Source organism: Neophocaena asiaeorientalis, unplaced genomic scaffold (assembly GCF_003031525.2).
Source record: "Neophocaena asiaeorientalis asiaeorientalis breed wild unplaced genomic scaffold, Neophocaena_asiaeorientalis_V1.1 scaffold388, whole genome shotgun sequence".
Taxonomy (NCBI): domain Eukaryota; kingdom Metazoa; phylum Chordata; class Mammalia; order Artiodactyla; family Phocoenidae; genus Neophocaena; species Neophocaena asiaeorientalis.
In genome coordinates, this window is record NW_020172738.1 from 300152 (window position 1) to 321270 (window position 21119).

At 46.8% G+C, this 21119-nt stretch overlaps 1 protein-coding gene across 2 annotated transcripts in view; it reads left to right on the forward strand.

Annotated features, from left to right (window-relative positions):
- Nucleotides 1-21119, forward strand: part of NGEF (neuronal guanine nucleotide exchange factor) — a 110173-nt gene that overhangs the window by 27010 nt on the left and 62044 nt on the right. The window contains exons 2-3 of one of the 2 annotated variants that reach the window (XM_024740536.1): nucleotides 9029-9368; nucleotides 12767-12881. In XM_024740536.1, the coding sequence (XP_024596304.1) occupies nucleotides 9107-9368; nucleotides 12767-12881 (377 nt within the window). In that variant the 5' untranslated portion in view covers nucleotides 9029-9106. The remainder of the gene's footprint in view (nucleotides 1-9028; nucleotides 9369-12766; nucleotides 12882-21119) is intronic. The other variant, XM_024740538.1, reaches the window with a different exon arrangement.

Below are 21119 nucleotides of genomic sequence, written 5' to 3' on the forward strand. Positions count from 1 at the left end.
GGGTGGCTTGCTGGCGGACCCAAGCTGCAGCAGAAATTTGAAGAGAACTAAGCTCTGTCTGGCCTTAGCAGCAATTCCAGAGCGACAGGAAAAATCCTGCTCTGCACCCTGTGCTGCTTCCATCACCTTGTTTTATGTTTCTCCTCTACGTATTTCCCTCCCAATTTTACCTTTTGACTTATAAACCGTTAAAGCTCCAGGCAGCCATCAGCAATGCTTCTTACTTAGAATCTTTAGCGGAGGAGCCGGCTATAGTCCCCGCATAAACTCAATGCTTCATTTTAGCTTCCCTAGCGGGGTGGCTGTCTTCCTGTTGTAGGGTTGCACTGGTATCCGGTGAGAAGCAGGGAGCTGGGGTTAACTTGAGCTGTCATCTTACCCAAGAGTTTGTTCCGGTCTTCTGAGGATGAAGGACAAATTCCCAACCCCCGCCCCCGCCACGTGCCGGAAAGAGAGTAGGAAAGAGCATGTGGAACAGACATCAAGCAGTGGGGGAATGTTCTAGGCCAGGCTGTTCCAGCTCCGAGACCCCGACAAGGGCCTGCCCCTCCAGCAAGTGGTGATATGGCTGGGGTTTCTCAGCCTCCACCATTCACTCTCCCTGACTCTCACTTCCCAATTTCTTGCTGCCCGCTTACACTGAACACCCACTGAAGGGGTGAGGACCGCCAAAGAATGAACTACTTCCTACTGTACTCAGAGCTCTTTGGTTCCTTGAAGAGCTGATTTTAAAATTCCATTGTCAGCAACTTTTCTGTAAAACTAAAGTAAAAGGTTTCTTTTTTTTAAAGTTTCATTATCTGAAGTTTTTCTGCCTTCCCTCGTGCCTTCCACCACCTGTAGGTGCCACCTGGTGTCCTTTCAGCTGACCCTTTCTTTCTTCCATTGTCCACAGGGATGCTGCTCAGTTGTGCTTTGATCTCTGCTCCCTTATGCTTGTTGTTAACTGCTTTTTGCCAGCAGGAATACCTAGTTTGTTTTTTTAGCCTCTGGCTTTCTTCCTCCCTCATGTTGCAGCTTATGTGTGTGTGTGGATGGATGGATGGATAGATAGATAGGTGGATGGTTGGATAGATAGATGGATGGATGGGTAGATAGATGGGTAGATAGATGATAGATAGATAGATAATAGATAGATAAATAAATAGGTAGATGGACAGATAGAGAGTTGCATGCGTGTTCATGTCCCACCACTCTCAGGCATTTAAGTACCACCGTGTAAAAAAGAAATGCACTCACCCTCTCTATACCACTGTCCAGTTCCCAGGTTTAAAATTAATTTCACTGATTTCTGTTGCATCATCGGGAAAAGGAGTGCTGTTCACATTTGATCTATCACGATCCGTTTCATCCTGCACATGAGTTTTGTCGCTGTGTCTAACCCACTTCCCATCTTGTGTGTGTGGCCCGGGCTGCTAGGAGGCAGCGTTGATGGTAGCGCAGTGGGAAGCAGGTGGCCCCAGAGGGATGCAGCAGCCTGGCAGCTTTGAGAACACTCTTTATTTCACGGTGTTCCAGTGTTCTTGTCTCTAAAGAGATGCTTGTTTGGATTAGAAACTCTTATTGTTAAGTCGGTGCTCCGTGAGTTGTCACTGTAATTCGTACTCATCCTTCCAGGTAACTTCTGGTTGGCTCAGCCTCTGTCACGAAGGACCATTTCCAAGTCCAGCTTCCTGCCACGTGTGCCTTCTCTCTGATCTCAGGTCCAATGTCTCCCTCAAACTCCTGCTTCCTTTCCCAGTGTATCAGTTCAACAGCCTTAAAGGAAAACCAGGGTTCATTTTGGCCTTTCTCCCTCTTGAGCCAAAAGAGAGTCAACAAATCCACTTCGGAAGCTCTGCATCCCGTCATTGCCCCGGGCTCGCTCCCTGGCTTCCTTCAGGCCTCTGCCCAAACGTGCAGCGGCCACCGAGAGGCCACCCCACCGAACCGAACCACTCCTGCCCCACCCTGCCATGCCTTTCTGATCTGGCCTCTCCCCCACCATTGTTCCCCAATTTCTGAATTTCCACTTCAGATTCTCCCAGGCTCCTGCTCTCCTTGTGTCTCCCATTCCCTTCCTCTTCTTTGTTCCTGCAGAGAACACCGCAACGTTCCCAGCGGCATCTCCAGGGGCAGGGCCACAGCTGTCTTCCTTGTGGTTGGCGGCTTTTTCCACATTTTCTGTAACTGTCAAGTGCTACATTTGGGATTCTCCCAGCGAAAGTCGTCCTGACAGCAGAGCAGCTTCTGCGGCAGATTTCCTAGCTCCTTTCCTCGCCGGGCTTTTCTACCAAACCAGAAATTTCATGTGGTTCCTCTGCTGCCTAAAATCTTCCTCACTAGCTTTCTTTCTTTGCTCTGGGGAAAGAAAGAAAAGAAAAGGAAAGGAAGGGAAGGGAAGGGAAAGGAGAGGGAAAGAAAGAGAGACAGAGGGAGAGAGGGAGGGAGGGAGGAAGGAAGGAAAGAAAGGAGGGAGGGAGGGAGGAAAGGAAAGGGGGAAAAAAAGCCTTTGTCGTTTATAGCTCAAGGCAAACACTGCCACTGACGGGGGAGGAGTCTAAGTACCAATTCCAGGACAGGACTGAAATGATGCAGGTGAGCTGGGATGAGCCAGGCCTGCCTCCCTCTTAGGGGCCCCATCTCACCTGGCCCTGGGTCAGTGCATTGAGGCCCTTCCTGTTGTTACGTCACAGCTAAGGGGTCTTCATTCTCCCACCCCTTTCAGGCCACGTTTGCCAACCACATTCCCCCGGCCCCCCGCGTGGACGGCTAGCACAGGCCAGCGTCCCAGTGCCCTGGCTCCTCCCTGGAGATGAAGGTGGTCTTCAGTGTGGTCCTGTTGAGACTTCTTCCCAAGTGTTCCTGCCTGGAGCTGCCAAGGTCTCCCCCTGCTTAAGCCCTGCTCGGCTGAGCCCAAGCTCAAGCATAAGCCCCGGCTCCAGGCATGAGCTTGCGCAGCCCTTTAGGAGGTTCTGACTGGCCTGAGAATGAAGCTCCCCCTCCCAGGGTTCCCTGTGATCTGTTCATCACAACCCTCCCCGCAAAGGGCCTTCCACTGGCCTCCTAGCTCACTGCCTCTCTGCTCTGTAGTATTTGTTCCCTTCTGTAGCACCTTTCGCTGCAGGAAGGCAGGACCAGGTCTTACTGGGCCATCCCAGCGCCCAGAGAGACTGTTCAGAGCAGGGGCCCAGCTCTCCCGTCTAGAGCCTAGATGTGCTTCATCACCTGGTCCCTGGGGAGGGCTCTTCCTTCACATCCTCTTGTTTTCCACCATCCCTCCCCCCCCCACTTCTTTCCTTTGTAAGAGGCAGAAGGGGACAGGGGAGGGACAGCACCTGCTTCAGGCCCCCTCCCCTCTTCCTGCCCCAGCCCTGCTCTCCATCCAGACTTCTGTCTGCCTCTGACCTGTGGCGATGCTGTGCGGACCGGGCCAAAGCAAAGAGCAGAACACAGCTGAGCGCCCCGGGGCCCCCTCCCACACTTGTCACGGGTGCGGTGGTCTTGCTGCACTAGGACCTTGCTCAAGGCTGGTCCTTGGACTCACAGCCCTGAATCCTGGGCACCCTGGACCCCCTGAGTCAGGAGCTGCATTCTAAGAGCCCCTGCACATGAGCGCCTGTGAAGCCCTGGTCCAGAGGATGTGTTTCCTCCTGCCCACCATGCTGTCCTCCGCCCCCTCCCCCAGCATCTGGCTGGCGTGCTCACAGCCGGGCTTGCAGTCAGCTCCCCACTCCCCTCCCCCACCAGCTACTCCCATGGATCCTGACCTCCCACAGGCAACTGACTCATGCAGGGAGGCCCCTGGCCCTCAGCCCAGTGCTGGGAAGTCTAACAGCGGCTCTTGACTCATGTGCCGGAAGCCACATAGCTAGCACGGACAGGGAAGACTACAAGCCCAGCTCCTGCCTTCATTCACCCAGGCCAGCCTTCAGCCAGTCTTTACAACAGCATCTTTTGACCACATCACAGGTGGCCCAGCAAACAAGCCAGACACACGTGGTGTGACATTTGCTGCCCCATATACGAGCCGTGCGATCCTGCACAAGTTACCGAAGCTTCCTTATCTATGAATGGTGCTAATTACCCCATCGACCTCACGGAGGTAATTCATGCACGTTCACTGTTGTGTGCCCTCTGCACCAGGAACAGCAGTGAACAAAACAGACCGAGTCCTGTCCTCTGGAGCTTCGTAACAGGGGAATGTGGGCAGCATGGAGATGAAGCTGTGTACACCGTATCAGCAGGTGCCAGACATGGACAACATGGCAGCAACGCTTGATGAGTGAATGAACGAACGAATGAATGAATACTGTAAGTGCAGTTCTGCCATAAGCCCCCCTTCCAATCACAAAGCCACTCCCGTGCACTTCCACCCTGAAGCCACCTGAAACAGTAAGACATGGGGCTTAAAGCTACTGGGAGTTTAAGAAAAACATTAGAAGGTGGGGGAGGGCTGTCAGCCTTTCCAGCAAGTAATGGATATAGAATTGTAGCGATTGTAAGCAGATGCAGAACACATTTGCCTGGAATAGGCAGTAATTGAGGTGCAATCAGAGTTGTTTTTCCAGGTTTCACCAATTGTATGTGCGTGTGCGTGTGCTTGTGTGTGTGTGTGTGTGTGTGTGTGTGTGTGTGTGTGTGTGTGTGTGTGTGTGTGTGTGGTATCTTAAGGATGGAATACATTTTCTCAAGGTTTCAGAGCCGCCTCACTTAAAGAAAATGATAGGGACGTTTCAGAGCCATCCCCAGGGTTCTTGTCACCACTCAGAGCTTCCCTCTGAGGGCTCTCTGAGTCTCCCCAGATCACAGAATTTGAGAGTCCGCTAAGGAGCCCCCAAGAACACCCACCCAAAACCATGTTTCCTGGACAGGAAACTGAGGCCCTGCCTTGCCCAGTGTAAGTAGGTGATTACAGGCAGCAGGAAAAGGAGATTCGCACCCAAGTCCCCTGACTCCCAGACGAGTGCCCTTCACAATATATTGTGTTGGCTTCCATGAATTCATAACACTGGCGATCATTACTGTTGCAACCGGGCTGGGTGGCAAATTCTTCACGCCAACCAAAGGAAGCCAGACGCCGAAGGCTGTAGTTCCATCTACACAACAGTCATGAAAAGGCAAACTGGAGGAACAGATACAGATCGGTGGTCGCCGGGGGTGGGGGCAGGGGAGGGGCTGACCGCAGTGGGGCACAAGGGAACTCTGGGGTGATTGAATGTCCTGTATCTCAACTGTGGTGACATGATCTGTATGCTTTCATCAAAACTCAGAACCTACACTTAACAAAGGCACATTCTACTGTATGTAAATTATACCTTAATTCTTTAAAGCAGCCTAAAATGATAATGGTCATGATAATAACCTTGAATGCCAAAAAACAGTACGTGTTCAGGGCCGCAACATGGTAGGGCCTTCGAGATACCCCATGGTCAGAGCAGGGGATGCCCTGTTTGTAACAGTCAGACAGCCTCAGCCAAGGATTTCCAACTGCAGACTTCCCTCCTGGAAGGTTTTCCAACTGCACGTCCCTGAAACCAGTGTGCTCCAACCCCAGGCTGGCTTCACTCCCACCCAACACCGGCCTACCCAGTCACCCTGGCCCGCCACTGCCGCTGGGACGGCCCCCTCCCTGCTCGTCCCCAAACCACCTTGAGTCAACGTTTCTGTCATTCCTCTCACACGTCTTCCGCATCCCCGCCCCCATCTGCTACACGCGGGTGATACACCTGTGTGATGCCTCCCAGCCCTGCCTGCCCGGAGCTTCCGGGATCCCACTACCTCCTCACTCACAGTCGTCAAGGATGCGGTAGGAACCCCCCAACCCAGTTCAGAGACCTCCTCAGACTGGTCCCAACACATAATTAACTCCTGCATTACCTGCCCACGGGATCCCTCCCCACGTACTGCCCCCAGATCAATTCTAAGCTGAGAGCAGCCTCAGTATCAGAGTCTGAACATAGCTTGGAGGCCCAGAGGGCAAGGGAAAAGAGAAGATGTCAGAGTCACTGAACCCTAAAATCCCAACAGTCTCTGTCTGGACATCTCCAGGGACGGGGAATTCACCGCTACCTTCGGACAGCTCTGGAATCCAAAGCTAAAGTCTGTCCTCGCCCATGGTCCTAATTCCACACTCTCCTGTCCCATGCCCGAGAGGGTGTATGTGTGACGACCTTGCCCTCGTCACTCCTGGGTCTTCTCTGCCCGTCCACCCAGCCCCCTTTTGGATGGGCAGGTTCTCACCAGAGCATAGAGCAGGGGTCCCCCACTCATCTGGCCAGGACAGCATCCTCCCAATCTCTCTCGTCCCACAACGTGATCCGAAAACAGTTTAGCTTTTTTCGTAGTTACATCTCCTCGTTGACTCAGGTTAAACTGCTTTCAATGAAAATCGCCCACCCTGCCCACTAGCTGTGGGTTCCTCGTCGTGTTTGTAACACGCAATGTCCTCCCAGGTACTCCTGGGAGGGGCGTCCTATTAATTGTCTGGCAACCTAAACGTGACCTTCTTAGTCACTGCGCTCTCCTTTCTGGCCACCAGAAATTGCAGGCTGACTCTCCAAGGGAAGTCTGGTTTAGCCAGCGGGATGGGACCTGTCCAACAGATCCCATAGTGCATACCCAGCATTTATGGGTCAGGACATGGATGCTGGATGCTGGGACTACAGGAGCTTGCTGGGGTCACACCGCTGACCTTGACAGTGAAGGAGCTTCCCAGGCCCCCACAAGCCTGGCAGTGCCCCTGCCCCCAACCAAGCTGCCTCAGGGCAGGACCCTGTCTTAATGCTTCTCAATCTCTAACACCTTAATGCTCAGTTCTCTAGGCGGATTATTCTTGGGCAGGTCATTAATCGAATGTCACCAGACCTGCAAGCAGGGAGGACAGGAGGCAACGTCCCAGGGTGAACCTTCTGCTCTGCGTCCTTACGTAGCTGGTTCTAGGAACCAGAATGGTCTTGGAGCCTCAAATGTCTCCTGACCAGAAAGTCTGAATTCCTGCCTTAGATAAACAAGGATGTTCTCTGCCTGGTGGTGGGGGTAGCCCACGTCCCTCCTGAATATTCTAAGATCACCTGACCAACTGCCCTGAAATCCTGGTGTGTGTTGGGCCTGGGGTCGGGGGGAAGGGGAGGGTTTGAGCACTCACCCATGGGGAACTCCACAGGCGGGGCTTGGGGTAGCCAGGGCACCTGGCTGTAAGTAGAGGGGCGCAGTGGGAAAGGGGGGTGTGCTGTCAAGTCCAGGCCCCATTCTTTCTGTTTTGCGCAAGAAAGCAGAGACAGAAGACGTGGTTCTTCATGTGTCTCTTTCCTGAGTCTCCAAGCCCTTTGAGAACATGATAGTGGTTCTGGACCCGTAATCAAGAAAAACATATACACACACAGCCTCTGCACACAGTCTGCATCCCCCCTAAGCCTCCACAGAACCCACGGGACCCCAGGTTCTAAGTGGGTGAGGAGCCACCAAGAATTCCTAGCTTGGCTCCCCTGTCTGGCAGCCCCCTACCAGCTTACACCTCGTTCGAAGGACGCACATGGTTCACTCCACTCTAAGACCCCTACCCTAGAATAAGGCCTGTGTTGGGAGGAAAAAGGGATTTGCCTGGCAGTCCTGGTGTGTTCTTAATACACCCCCTTTTCCTATGAAATGTGGGTTCAGATGCTATATCTTCTATGGTCACCCCAGAGGGAGGTAACCATTCTGTTACTCCAATCCCTGGGATAGCTGTGGGATGTGGGAGGGCTTGTCCTTCCTGCAGCTACCATACAACATCATCCTATCAGAGAGGCCACTAAGCCACCAACCAGACTGGACCCCCCAGTGGACGGCAAGAAGTTTGTCCTTGCAGGGTTTAAGACCTCCCATTTCTAAAAAGGGAACCCTCCTACACTGTTGGTGGGAATGTAAGTTGGTACAGCCACTATGGAAACAGTATGGAGGCCCCTCATTACCATATGATCCAGCAATCCCACTCCTGGGCATATATGCAGACAAAACCCTAATCCAAAAAGATACATGTGCCCCTATGTTCATAGCAGCACAATTCGCCATGGCCAAGACATGGAAACAACCTAAATGCCCACCAACAGATGAATGGATAAAGAAGATGTGGTACATATACACAATGGAATACTACTCAGCCATAAAAAAGAACAAAATAATGCCATTTGCAGCAACATGGATGCAGCTAGAGATTATCATACTAAGTGAAAGTAAGTCAGAAAGAGAAAGACAAATACCATATGGTATCACTTATATGTGGAATCTCAAATATGACACAAATGAATCTACCTATGAAACAGACTTAACGGTCACAGAGAACAGACTTGTGTTTGCCAATGAGGAGGCAGTTGGGGGAGGGATGGAGTGGGAGGCTGGGGTCAGCAGATGTAAGTTATTGTACATGGAATGGATAAACGACAAGGTCCTCCTGTATACCACTATATTCAATACCCTATGATGAAACAGAATGGAAAAGAATATTAAAGAAAAGAAGGTATCTATGTATAACGGAATCGCTTTTCTGTACAGCAGAAATTAACACAACATTGTAAATCAACTACACTTCAATTAAAAAATAAATAATAATTTAAGAAAAGACCTCCCGTCTCTAAATTTACTGTCCTGGGACCTGTCACCCTCTGACGGCCCTTCCTATTCTTCCCACGACTCTTTCTTTTTGTCGCCATACGCCTTCCTGTCCCTTGCTTTGGCTTCCTGGAGTTCCCCTCACCATTTTTGCTACCCTCTCTTGACTTATTCAGCCAATGTTTACAGTACTTGAAAGTTAGTTACACAAGCCGCTTTCAGCATCTTCCCCGCAAGTGTTGCCTCTGAATAGAATTAACAAACCTCAGTTATAAAATGATACATGAATGCATCCGAATTGCAGTGGTTAAGCTGTCATTTTCATTGACAAAGGTGTGGTCGCCAGGATGCAGAGATTATTTCAAATTTCCTCAAATCTGAATGCGAGTGGAATTCCATACTCTGAATGGCATCTTTAGCCTGATGACAGTGACTGAAAACTGTTCTCTTTCGATTCTAGAGCACTCAAAACCAGGCACGACTGAGAGAGGTTATTGTTCTCCAGTCATTCTGCTGAGAAACAATTGGACTTATTTCCATGGAGACCAGGGACTCTGCGGATTTGGGAAAGCCCCAGAGGAAATCAGTGAGTGGTTCGTGCGAGATTGGTGAGCTGGCCAGTGTGAGACCTGAGGTCCTCTCAGAAGAGAGGACGCCCCATGCCGACCGGGAGATGCAAGACAAAGCACCCCATTACTACATCCCTATGCAGAGAAACTCCATCTTCAATCGCACCGTGAGACACAGAAGCAAAGGCAAAGCCAGAAGCACTCCCGAACAGAACTGCGGACACCTGGCAGGTCAGTACCGGGGACGACTGTCACAGCTGCTCCTTGACATCCAGTTGGAGTCACTGGGGCTGAAAGGCCCACTTAAATGAAAGGCACTGAAAATGAACAAGGAACAGGTTCAATAAGGTGGAACATTTTGAAGCCCTTATCCGAAGAATTCAAATTCCCCCGATAAGATGATGTGGATACTTCAGGAGAAAGTGTTGACCCAAGTGATACAGTAAGACTGGCTTCTATTAAAAGATCCGTCTTGTTCCAGGGCTCAGCAAACCCCCCAGATTCCATGCATTCTAGAAGGGAGACTTGCAGTTGTCTATGTGTAAGGATATCTGGGAACACGAGTTTCTCTCCTAACATGAGGTTCTATCCTGTTCTCTCACCATCACCATGATAGCTAGAGTTTCTGTTGTCCTGAAAATATGAGAGATTAATACCACGGCAATAGCTTTGCAGCAGGATCCCTTAATCTTTTCAACCAGTTCCTAGCACATTTCATCTGCTCAAAGCACATCTGTTGAGTAGAACCAGAAACGTTTACAAACGGGGGTTGTCAGAGCTGAGTCTCCTTCCCCTGTGACTTGCCCACATGGCTGAGCGGGCAGCAGGCTGGAGTTGTGGACCGTGTGACAGTTCCTTAGCCCCTGGGGTACGGCAGCTGTCACTGGACAGATAGCACGCTGCCCCGTGTGTGCCGGGGAGACATTAACTGGTTCAAAAACTTTCATTAAACTCTATCTAGTAGCCTTTTGCCACATGTTAGACCACCCTTAAAACATAGAGACGGGACAACAATATTTATTATTTCTCTTGATTCTGGGGGTTGATTGGGTGGCTCCTCTGTCTGGGCCACTTTGTCTGACCTCTGCAGTGAGTTGGTGGCTCACCCGGGGTTGGAAGGTCAAGGACGGCCTCTCTGGCCGCTAGTGAGCTGGTTGGTCCACGAGGGCCTCACCTGGACTGTTTGTCTCTGCTCCGCGTGTTGTTCATTCTCCAGGAGGCTAGCTCGGGCTTGTCCACGTGGCAGCAGGGCTCCCAGAAAGCAGGAACAGAAGCCTCCAGGTCTTGAGACCCGGGGTCAGAGCCTGCACAGTCACTTCTACCGCATTCTCTCTGTCCAAGCAGCTCACAGGTCCAGTCCAGATAAAAGCAGATGGAGAAATCAACTCCACTGCTTGATGCGAGGAGCAGCAAAGGAAGCGTGGTTGTCTGCCACCTACCACAAACATAGAATTTTGGGTTGAGTACCGTGCGAAGCCAGAGAAATACAACAATGGGAATACTATGGTCATGGGAGCAGGGTGGTTGGTACATTATGTTACTCTCTCAACTTCTGTGTATGTTTGAAAACTTCCATAAGAGTTAAAAGCACACACACATGAATAAGTGGGAGTCTCTGCCCTTGAGAAACCCAAAATATTGTAATTACGTCATTTTACTGCAAGCAATGTGGCAAAGTTTATAAGAGAGGCAAAGGCTTTAAACTAGACCCTCTGGAAGGGTTAGGAATGATTCCCCCAAAGAAGATGAGAATTTTAGGTGAGCCCTGAAGGATGCATTAGGACGTGGCCAGAAAGAACAGCAGCTAACTTGGCTGAGCACTTGTGGGTACTTATTGGCTAAGATAGGCAGGCATTTCAAGGCAGTTCTTACCATACCCATTTTACAGATTAAAAAAAATAATCAAGGCCCTGAGAAACTGAGTCACTTACCCCAAATCACACAGCTAGTGAGTGGTATGGCTTGATCTAGAGTTCAGATTCTTCTAGTCCCAGAACCTGTGCTGATGGAGAAGGGGGTTAGAGCAGCTCTGTCCAGCAGAAATGTAATGCAAGCCACATACGTCTTTTACAATTTTTTTACATTAAAAAGTAAACAGAAATGAGTAAAATTAATTTTAACAATGCATTCTATTTAACCCAATACATCCAAAATATTATAATTTTATCCTATAGTCAATAATTGATATAAAAATTAGTAATAAGACATTTTACAGTCTTTTTGTGGTACTGTTTTTGAAATCTGTTTGGTATTTTACATTTGTAGTCTCTCTCAATTTGCATACTAACTTTTCATGGGAAATTCTTGATCTGGATTTAGATTTCATAAAATGTGCAGTCAAAGAAGTAGTTTACAGCCAGAGAAGTTATTAAATGTACAGCCAGAAAAGTCAATCAAAGTAGAAACAATCCCCAGATCACTCCAAATAACCTCAAAAGATTTCTAATAATGAAACTATCAGTTTTTACATTTAAATTTAAATTAACTTAAGTTTTAAAAAAATGAAGAATTTACTCTAGTCACACGAGCCCCATTTCAAGTGTGTAATAGCCCCACGTGGCTAGCGGCTACCCCATCGGACCTTGCAGGGTTACAGCGCTGAAAGCAGAGAAAAAAGCAGAATCAGCTGCCCAAAGTTGGGGTGGGGGACTTTCTGAGCAGGAGAAAAGGTGGGTGTGGGGCTCTGTCTGAGATGAGGCTGGAGAGGGAAACGGGGTTGATGGGGAGACAGCCTCAAGTTTGTTGCCTCCGAGATGAGTGGAGGCTGCCGACGCCAGTGTAGACACACGGGCCACAGCATGTCCTGCCACAGCCAAAGATGCCATTTATGTTCAGACCATAAATACTCTCATCAGACTCGCAGTTTTATTTGTAAAGTGACTTCCTCATTTTAGCTCCCTGGAGTTAACTCTCAAGACAGCCCAGCATCCCCTGATCCAGGGTCCAAGGACAAAACACTGTTCTGCTGAGGAGGTCACCCAGCACCGGGCTTCTCCCGTCCACCCCTAACAAGGAAAGAAGGCTGGCGCTCTGGGTTCACGGTTTGTGATCTGGGTCTGGAAAGTGAGGACAGTCCCCATCTCATCTGCTAAGGGGTGTCCTTTCAAAGTCATACGAGAACATTAACTAACAACGCCACCTACGGTTGATCTGACACTCTAGGGCAGGTGACTTATTATTTAATATCTATTAGGACTCAGAAATTGTAAAGTTAGATGTTAAAAAACTGATAAGTTGCAAATGATTTTCATCCAGTAGAAATGATAACACCAGTGGTTATGGTTCTCTTGTCCTCTAAGACATTAACCAGGTTTGTATCCAAGTTTTCAAGCTCATTTCTGATTTTCTTTTTTCCGCTATACATGCACGTATGGATGTATGTGTGGCTATGAAGTTTCTTGTACCATAATTACGATTTTCATTGTGATGGCATTGCAGGTCACTGAATACAGCACGAAAAGTGGCAAATTCCCCTTCGGGGGCATGAGAGGAAGGACACCCCTCTTCACTCCACTTCCTTCTCCTCTCAGGGTGACAGTTGCTACTGTCCTAGTCTCATAGAAAGAATGGCCTGAAAAGGGGAGATGAGATGCACATTCCTAACTCCCTACATTTCTCACATGTCACAGATTCACTGGAAAATGGGAACTCTGTAAATGAGTCCCTGAACTTGAATTTCCCCCAGAGCAGAACTCGACCCTGGAGAATATCAACACGGACAGACCTAGGAGCCAAGAGAGCAAGGTGAGAGACAACAAATCACGAGGGGTCGGTTCATGAAACAATGTCACAAGGGTCGTTCTGCAGAGTCTTAACGGGGCTACAAGGGTGTCTTGTGTTTAAAAAATAATAATAATTTTCAGTTGTTCATGTTTTTAAAACTCCATTTTTTTTTTTTTAGATTCCATATATATGCGTTAGCATAAGGTATTTGTTTTTCTCTTTCTGACTTACTTCACTCTGTATGACAGACTCTAGGTCCATCCACCTCACTACAAATAACTCTATTTCATTTCTTTTTATGGCTTTTAATATTCCATTGCATATATGACCTAGAGAGGTGGGATAGGGAGGGTGGGAGGGAGGCTCAAGAGGGAGGAGACATGGGGATATATGTATGCATATGGCTGATTCACTTTGTTGTACAACAGAAACTAACAAGTATTGTGAAGCAATTATACTCCAGTAAAGGTCTATTAAAAATAAATAAATAAATCACCCTCGAATCTCTGAGTGGTGCGTCAGTTAAAAAAAAAAAAACTCCACAATTTCCTTAAAAAAAAATAAATAGCTCCACTGTTACTCTCCTGTCACAAAACTAGGAAACTTTAGATACTAAACACATGAAGAAGTAGAAAAGAAAAATCACTGCATCACCACCACCCAGAGGTTTTTATGTGTTGTAAATGTTTTGTCTTTTTTTCTATATGTTTTATGCATATTTTCTTTTCATAAAATGGGATCTTATATGCATACCATCTTGAAACCTACTTAACAGTACAGGCAGACTTCAGAGATGTTGAGGGTTTGGTTCCAGATCATCACAATAAAGTGAATCTTGCAGCAGAGCAAGTAGCATGAATTTTTTGGTTTCCCAGGGCGTACAAAAGTTATGTTTGGGCTTCCCTGGTGGCGCAGTGGTTGAGTCCGCCTGCTGATGCAGGGGACACGGGTTCATGCCCCGGTCCGGGAAGATCCCACATGCCGCGGGGCAGCTGGGCCCGTGAGCCATGGCCGCTGAGCCTGCGTGTCTGGAGCCTGTGCTCCGCAACGGGAGAGGCCACAACAGTGAGAGGCCCGCGTACCGCAAAAAAAAAAAAAGAAAAAAAGAACTCCACCCAAAAGACTTCCTGCTAGGGGCCAGGTGGATCAGAAAGTGGCTGCAGAAACGTGGGGCGTCTTAAGTGGCCAGCTTGAGAGCTTTGCACATGCCCCAAAACTGCGGTCAGAGACCCCTGGCAAGGTATCTCTGAAGAGCCCCTACAGTTGCCCCACTCTGAGGGCCCAAAGTGCAGCTAGGGGGCCAGGGAGAAGACAGAGCATGAAGCAGAGGCTTCCCAGCTGTGGGAGGCCTGGATGGGAAGGAGTTGGAGTTTTGAAATAGCTTTCAGGTGCACTTTTTATACCCAGCAAAAGAGGCCATCTGTTTATAAGCTAAGAGTGACCGGAAAAACTTTGCATGTGGTCTGCCTGAGATTTCACCCAAGGCTGGGCAGGCAGTACCAACCCACAGAGCAGGCTGAAGTGGGGAGTCGAGGGGAAGATGAGAGCCCTTTCTGTGTGCTCCCCACTGAGTCAGTCTGGCTCACAGAAGTCGCCTGTGCTTCCTTCCGTCTTGGGCTTAGTGAGGACAGAGGTTTGGGGGAGCATATCTAGGTCAGTCTCAGGAGTCCCAATGTGACACTTGTTTCTACTGTTTTCTGACCTGGATTTCTATGGTCAGGCAGGTCACAACATTCCTATGGAAAAGCTTTCTAGTCAAAAACCTCCTGCTGGGCTGTCAGGCTCCCACAGCTTTGAGTTACTGCTTTTATAGGTAAAGTTCCAAATATGAGTTTCTCCTGGGAAACGTTACCATTCGACAGTTAATGAACCACCACATCCATATTTGCTTGACATGAGACATCTGCGGTACTATTAGTGAGTGCCATCCATCCCCTTCCACTCACTACTCCTCATTTCACCAGCACCGTGGCATTCAGAGGCTCAGATCTTTATTTGTGTAAAGTAATTCAATCTCTGCTCTTGCCCACATCTCTTGTGTCCCTATCTTTATATACTGTGTGCCTCATGTAAAGTGCCATGGTGGACTCTGAGCATCTCTTGTTCAGTTTCCATGGTCACTTTCCCAATGCTGTTAGCCATCCGTTCCTGTTGAAATCCCCTTTGCTCTAAGCCAGGAAAATAATTCTCTACCTCCTTGCTGATTTGTGTGTATAAATGCAAGATTCTGATCTAAATTTGACCCCCCCACAAAAAAAGGAAAAAAAGAGAACCCTACATTGTACAAAGACTGGAAGCAATTGAAGAAGGACTAGAGTGTTATGCTGGGCCCCAAATATTTTACCCCTCTTTTTTGCAATTGTCACTATAGTAAATGTTTTCATAAAGGCAATTTTAATAGTACTTATTAAAGGAAATTTTACATTACAACAAGATGTACAAATCTTGGATATATAGCTTGATGAATGCATTAGTCAGCTTGGGCTGTCATAACAAAATACCATAGACTGATGATTAGACAACAGAAATTTGTTTCTCACAGTTCTAGAGGCCAGAAGTCCTAGATCAAGGTACCAGCATGGTCGGGTTCTGGCTCGCAGACAGCCACCTTCTTGCTGTGTCTTCACACAGTGGAGAGGGAAAGTGAGCTCTGGTCTTTTCCTCTTCATGGGGCCCCACCCTCCCAAAGACCCCATCTCCAAATACCATCACACTGGGGGTTAGGGCTTCAACATATGAATTTGGGTCGGGCTGGGTGGATACAATTCACTCCATAGATATGAACGTTTACATACATATACACCCACTTGACCATCAACCAGACCAATATCTAGAACATTAGCCATGAAGCTAAGACCCTTTTCCTATTAATACCCATCCCCCTCAGACAGAACTATCTTCTGATTTCTATCACCGTTAGATTAATTTTGCTCTCATGAACTTCATAAAAATGGGATCACACAGTGTGTCATCTATAGTGCCTCTCCTTGCTCAACATAATATTTGAGATTCATCAACGTGTGTCTATCAGATTGTTCTTTTTATTGCTGAGAAGTATGACCACAATTTGCTTATCCATCCTTCTGTTGATGACTATTTGGAGTATTTCTAGTTTCAACTAATATAAAGTTGCTACGAATGTTCTTAGACAAGTCTTTTTGTGGATGTATGTACTCATTTCTCCAGAGTGTGTACTCAGGAGTGGACGTGTTGGGTCTTAGGATAGGTGTTTATTTAATGTTATTAGAAACAGTCAAGTAATTTCTCAAAATGATTGACTATTTTACACTGCTACTTTACACTCCTATCAGCAAGATATCAAAGTTCTGGTTGCTCTAGATCCTCACCAATGCTTGGAATTGTCAATCCTTGTAACTGTATCCACTCATATATTGTGGTTTCTCACTGTGATTTTAATCTGTATTTCCCCAATGACTCATGATGTTGAGTACCTTTTCATATGTTTGTTGGCCATTCATGTATCTTCTTCTGTGAAGTTCTTATTCAACTCTTTTGCCCATTTATTATTATTTTTTTAATTTGTAGGATTCCTTATGTATCTTGACCACAAATCCTTGGTCAGATAAATGAATTGTAAATATGTTCTACCAGTCTGTGGCTTGTCTTTTAATTTTCCTGTTTTTTAAAGAGCAGAAATTTTGACGAAGACTAACATCAATTCTTTTTCTTTTATTGTTTGCCCTTTTCCATTCTAAGAAAGATTTGACTACTTCAAAGATAGTGTCCTATGCTTTTCGTATGGATGTTTTATACTTTTAGCTTTCACATGTAGGTTTATGGTCCACATGGATATCCAGTTGCTCTGGCATCATTTATTAAAAAGAACTTCTGCTTCCCCCGATGAACTGCATTGGTGTTTTGTTTGGTTTTGATTTTATTTTTCCGAAAATCCACTGACTGCGGACACACGGGTCTTTTCTGGACTTCTCTTCCGTTTCATTGATCTAATTGTCTTTCCTTATGCCAATATTACACTGCTTAAATACTGTAGCTTTATGCTAAGTTTTAAAATCTGGTAGCGTAAACCCTCCTACTTTGTTCTTTTTTAAGACTGTCTTGGCTATTTTAAGTCCTTTGCATTTCCATATAAATTTTAGAATCAGTTTGTCAATTTATATTCTGAAAAAAAGTCTGCTAGGATTTTGGTTAAGATTGCATTATCTCTATAGACAAATTTGGAGATTATTGACACCTGAAGATTGAACAATTGAAGGTACCAATCTATGAACATGTCCTAATTTTCCATTTATTTAGATACTCCTTAAATTAATCCAGCAATAATTTTATAGTATACTATAGAAGATTTACACATTATATTTGTTCCTATGCATTGGTTTTCATCCTGTTTTAAATGTCTGTGTTTTGTAATTTCATTTTTCAATTGTTTATTGGTAGTATGTATAAATACAATTACTTTCTGCATGTTCGCCCAGTATCCTGTGACCTTGATGAGTTCAACTGTAGTTCTGCTTGTATATTCCTTTCGATTCTCCACACACACAAAATCCTGCCTTCTGTGAATAGAGATAGTTTTAATTCTTTCTTTCCAATCATCATGCCTTCTATTTGTTTTTTCTTGTCTTATTGCACTGGTGAGGACTTCCATTATGATATTGAAAGAAGTAGTGAGAGTAGGAATCCTTATCTCATTCCCTGGTCACGGTTGCTTTGATTGCAAAGATCAGAGCCTACTCAAATTTGTTCAAGTAAAAGAAGCATGTGGTAAGGATGCTGGAATTCCCAAAGAAACCAAATAAAAGAGATGAAGCTCAACTTTAGGAAGGGAAAAGCCACCAGGAGAGCCACTTTCTCCTTTTCTCAGGGGCCATGGGGCCCACTCCTCTCTGCTCTGTAGACTGCTTTATTCTCCTGCTCTCTTCTCAGACCAGCTTCTCCTGTTTGTCACATTGCACATGACCCAAAATGGCAGCCATAGCCGATATGACCTTTCAGCTTGGCTCTCCACAGCCATTGTGGATTTTTGTGTCTCTAAGACAGAATTTCTAAGGGAAAAAATTCTGCTTGGCCATCCTTGGGTCAGGTGTTTAGCTCTGGACCAATCAGCTAAAAGAATAGGAGGCAGGATTAATGAGGTCATTCCCACTTCAGAGGAAACTGTGTTGGGGAGAATCTTTGAGAAGTATGTTAAGGAGAGCCAGGCACCCAAAATGTATCTCATGTAATTAGAGTCCGGGCTTCCCACATGAGGGAATACCAAAGGGGTCTTGGCTGAGGTGAGAAGCAGCAGAATGGAAGTTAGAGCAGTAGGGGCTGGAGGCTAGATTAGAGGATTAATGTCTTCTGAGACCCAGATGGCCGAGGAACCAGTCCTCCATTTTCTAGAAGTTTGGGTGGTGCTGATACGAAGCACGTGATGTTCTTCTTAGTGGTCAGTGCCTATCCCCAGAGGTTCTAGAATTGTCTGCAGCTCACCCAAGGGTGCCCTGCAAGTCCTCTTCCATATGCCCACAAGCAGGGGGTTCATGGTGCTGCTGGGCAGTGCAGCAGGAGGGGAACACAATTACTATAGACAGATGTGCTAGCAAGAGGAGCACAGGAAGGGAACTAACGTCTGTTGAGGGTCTTTATGTGTGCGATCGCTTTAAATTCTCTTACATTATTCCCGTCTCACAGATTAGAAAACTAAGACTCAAAGCTAGTAAGTAGCCTGAGGTGGTACAGCTAGTAAGAGAGCCAGACCAGGAACCCAGAGGCTTAGACTCCACACCCCATCATCTCCCACTTCCCAGGCTGCCCTGGATGGAGGTATTGCCAGGGTAAACTTGGCTGTGAGAAGGAGGGTGTTACTGTTAAGCTGCCCACAGTGGGCAAAGCCCAGAGGCACCCCCAGTCCGTCACCAGATTGGTCCCTTAAGGGTCCTCTCAAGTCAAGATGTTATAAGTTGGGTCTTTACTATAGATGTAATGTCCCAGAAATCATTTCATATCATAAAAGTACCAAATTGATAAATATAGATACACACATATGAGAAAAGAACTCAAACATGTGCTTTGATGAATTGAGATTTCTATATAAAATTAAACTACATTATAAAATTTCACATGGGGCAATTTTTCTGCATGAACTGAGCAGGCTGGTGCTTCTTAAAATATTTGTCCACTGATCTTCCGACTGAAAATGCCTTTGTCTTTTCCTGGCAGTGCCCTGAGGGAATTGCAGGAGTTTCTAATTGTTCCAAGGATTGGCAGCCTGTATTAAGCATTAGAGTCGCCCCAGGGTTAACACTTGCAGGGCAGCCAGGGGCAGCCTCACTCAGTGTTAACAGCTCTGCTCTACTTGCTCCAGCCAAACCTTCCTAATGATTAAATATTGTGACTATTATCCCTGGATCCATCTCCAAAATGATCATTGCCATGAAATCCCTCACTGCCATTAAAGGCTCATGCATGGCACTATGAGTCTTTGAATGCTGATACGAGGGAGGGACCAGTTTCCATGGAAATATACAAGTTCCATGTATTGTAACCCTGGGGGCAGCTTGTCAGATGTTCATAAATGCTAGTTTGGGTTGTCACTAGGAGAGCCTCACAGTCTTTACAATCCGTAAACACAAGAAACAAATGTTGAGTCACTGCAGATTGGCGGCTGCCTCTTTGATTCAAGGAAGCTGCTTTGGGTTTTGCCATTAGTCAGTCATTTGGGGCAATACAGGAGCTGAAGAAATGCAGCCTGACTCTAATCAGCCTCTAGAGCTACCAGTTTATAAGAAACACAGGAGCAAGAGGAACCAGTAAAACACACTGCTGTCGCAATCAACAAAATCCAGATAAGACTGATGACGCAATTTCTCAACATAGTACAAGGAGAAAACAAGAAAGTGAAGTAGCGATTCAAAGGTTTTCAAGGAAAAAACAAAGAAGTGAGGTAGCGATTCGAAGGTTCTCAAGCAACGTCGACCAACTGCAACACATAGACCTTACTCGAATCCTGATTCAAACAAACACTGTGTCCCTTTTCTGGAATGGCAAGTTTCAAAGACGATCAGGGAAATTTGAACATGGATCAGATGTTTGATGATACTAAGAAATTATTAATTTTTTAAGGCATGTTAAAGGTATTATGGCTATTTTTAAAGTCCTTTTCTTTTAGAGATACATTCTGAAATATTTTGGATGAAACGGATATGATGTCTGGGATTCGCTTCAAAATAATGCAGGCCCAGGAAGGTGTGGGTAGGAGTAGGGATGAAAGAAGATAAGCCATGAGGTGGTTAGGAATCCACCTGCCAATGCAGGGGACATGGGTTCAAGCTCTGGTCCAGGAAGAACCCACATGCCGCAGAGCAACTAAGCCCATGCACCACAACTTCTGAGCCTGCGCTCTAGAGCCTGTGAGCCATAACTACTGAAGCCCGTGTGCCTAGAGCCTGTGCTCCATGACAAAGAGAAGCCACCACAATGAGAAGCCCGCGCACTGCAATGAAAAGTAGTTCCCGCTTGCTGCAACTAGAGAAAGCCCACACACAGCAACGAAGACCCAACGCAGCCAAAAATAAATAAATAAATTTTAAAAATTAAAGGGACTTCCCCGGTGGCGCAGTGGTTGGGAATCCACCTGCCAATGCAGGGGACATGGGTTCGAGCCCTGGTCCGTGAAGATCCCACATGCCGCAGAGCAACTAAGCCCGTGCGCCACAACTACTGAGCCTGTGCTCTGGAGCCCGCGAGCCACAACTACTGAGCCTGAGTGCCACAACTGCTGAGCCTGCGTGCCACAGCTACTGAAGCCCGAGCGCCTACAGCCCGTGCTCCACAAGAGAGGCCACCGCAACGAGAAGCCCGCGCACCGCAACAAAGAGTAGCCCCCCTAAAAAAAAAAAAAAAAGTAGCCCCCGCTCGCCGCAACTAGAGAAAGCCTGCGTGCAGCAACAAAGAGCCAACACAGCCAAAAGTATATAATCAATAAATAAATTTATTTAAAAAAAAAGAAGATAAGCCATGAGTCTTTAACTGTTGAGCTGGTGATAGGTATTTGGGTAGTTCATTATACTTTTCTGTCTACTTTAGTGTATGTTTGAAATTTTCCATAATAAAAAGCTGACTTATTATATTTTTTGAGAGCTTATTTTTTCAAAAATAAACAGGCAGGAATGGAAGTAGAGAGGCCCTTCAGGCCCCACCCCAATCCCCCTGCCTGTGTTCTCTTTTCCAGGAGGTTGGGCAGAATCATCAACCCCTACCACTGATCATGGTGGTCTAGGGGATGTCGACTACAGG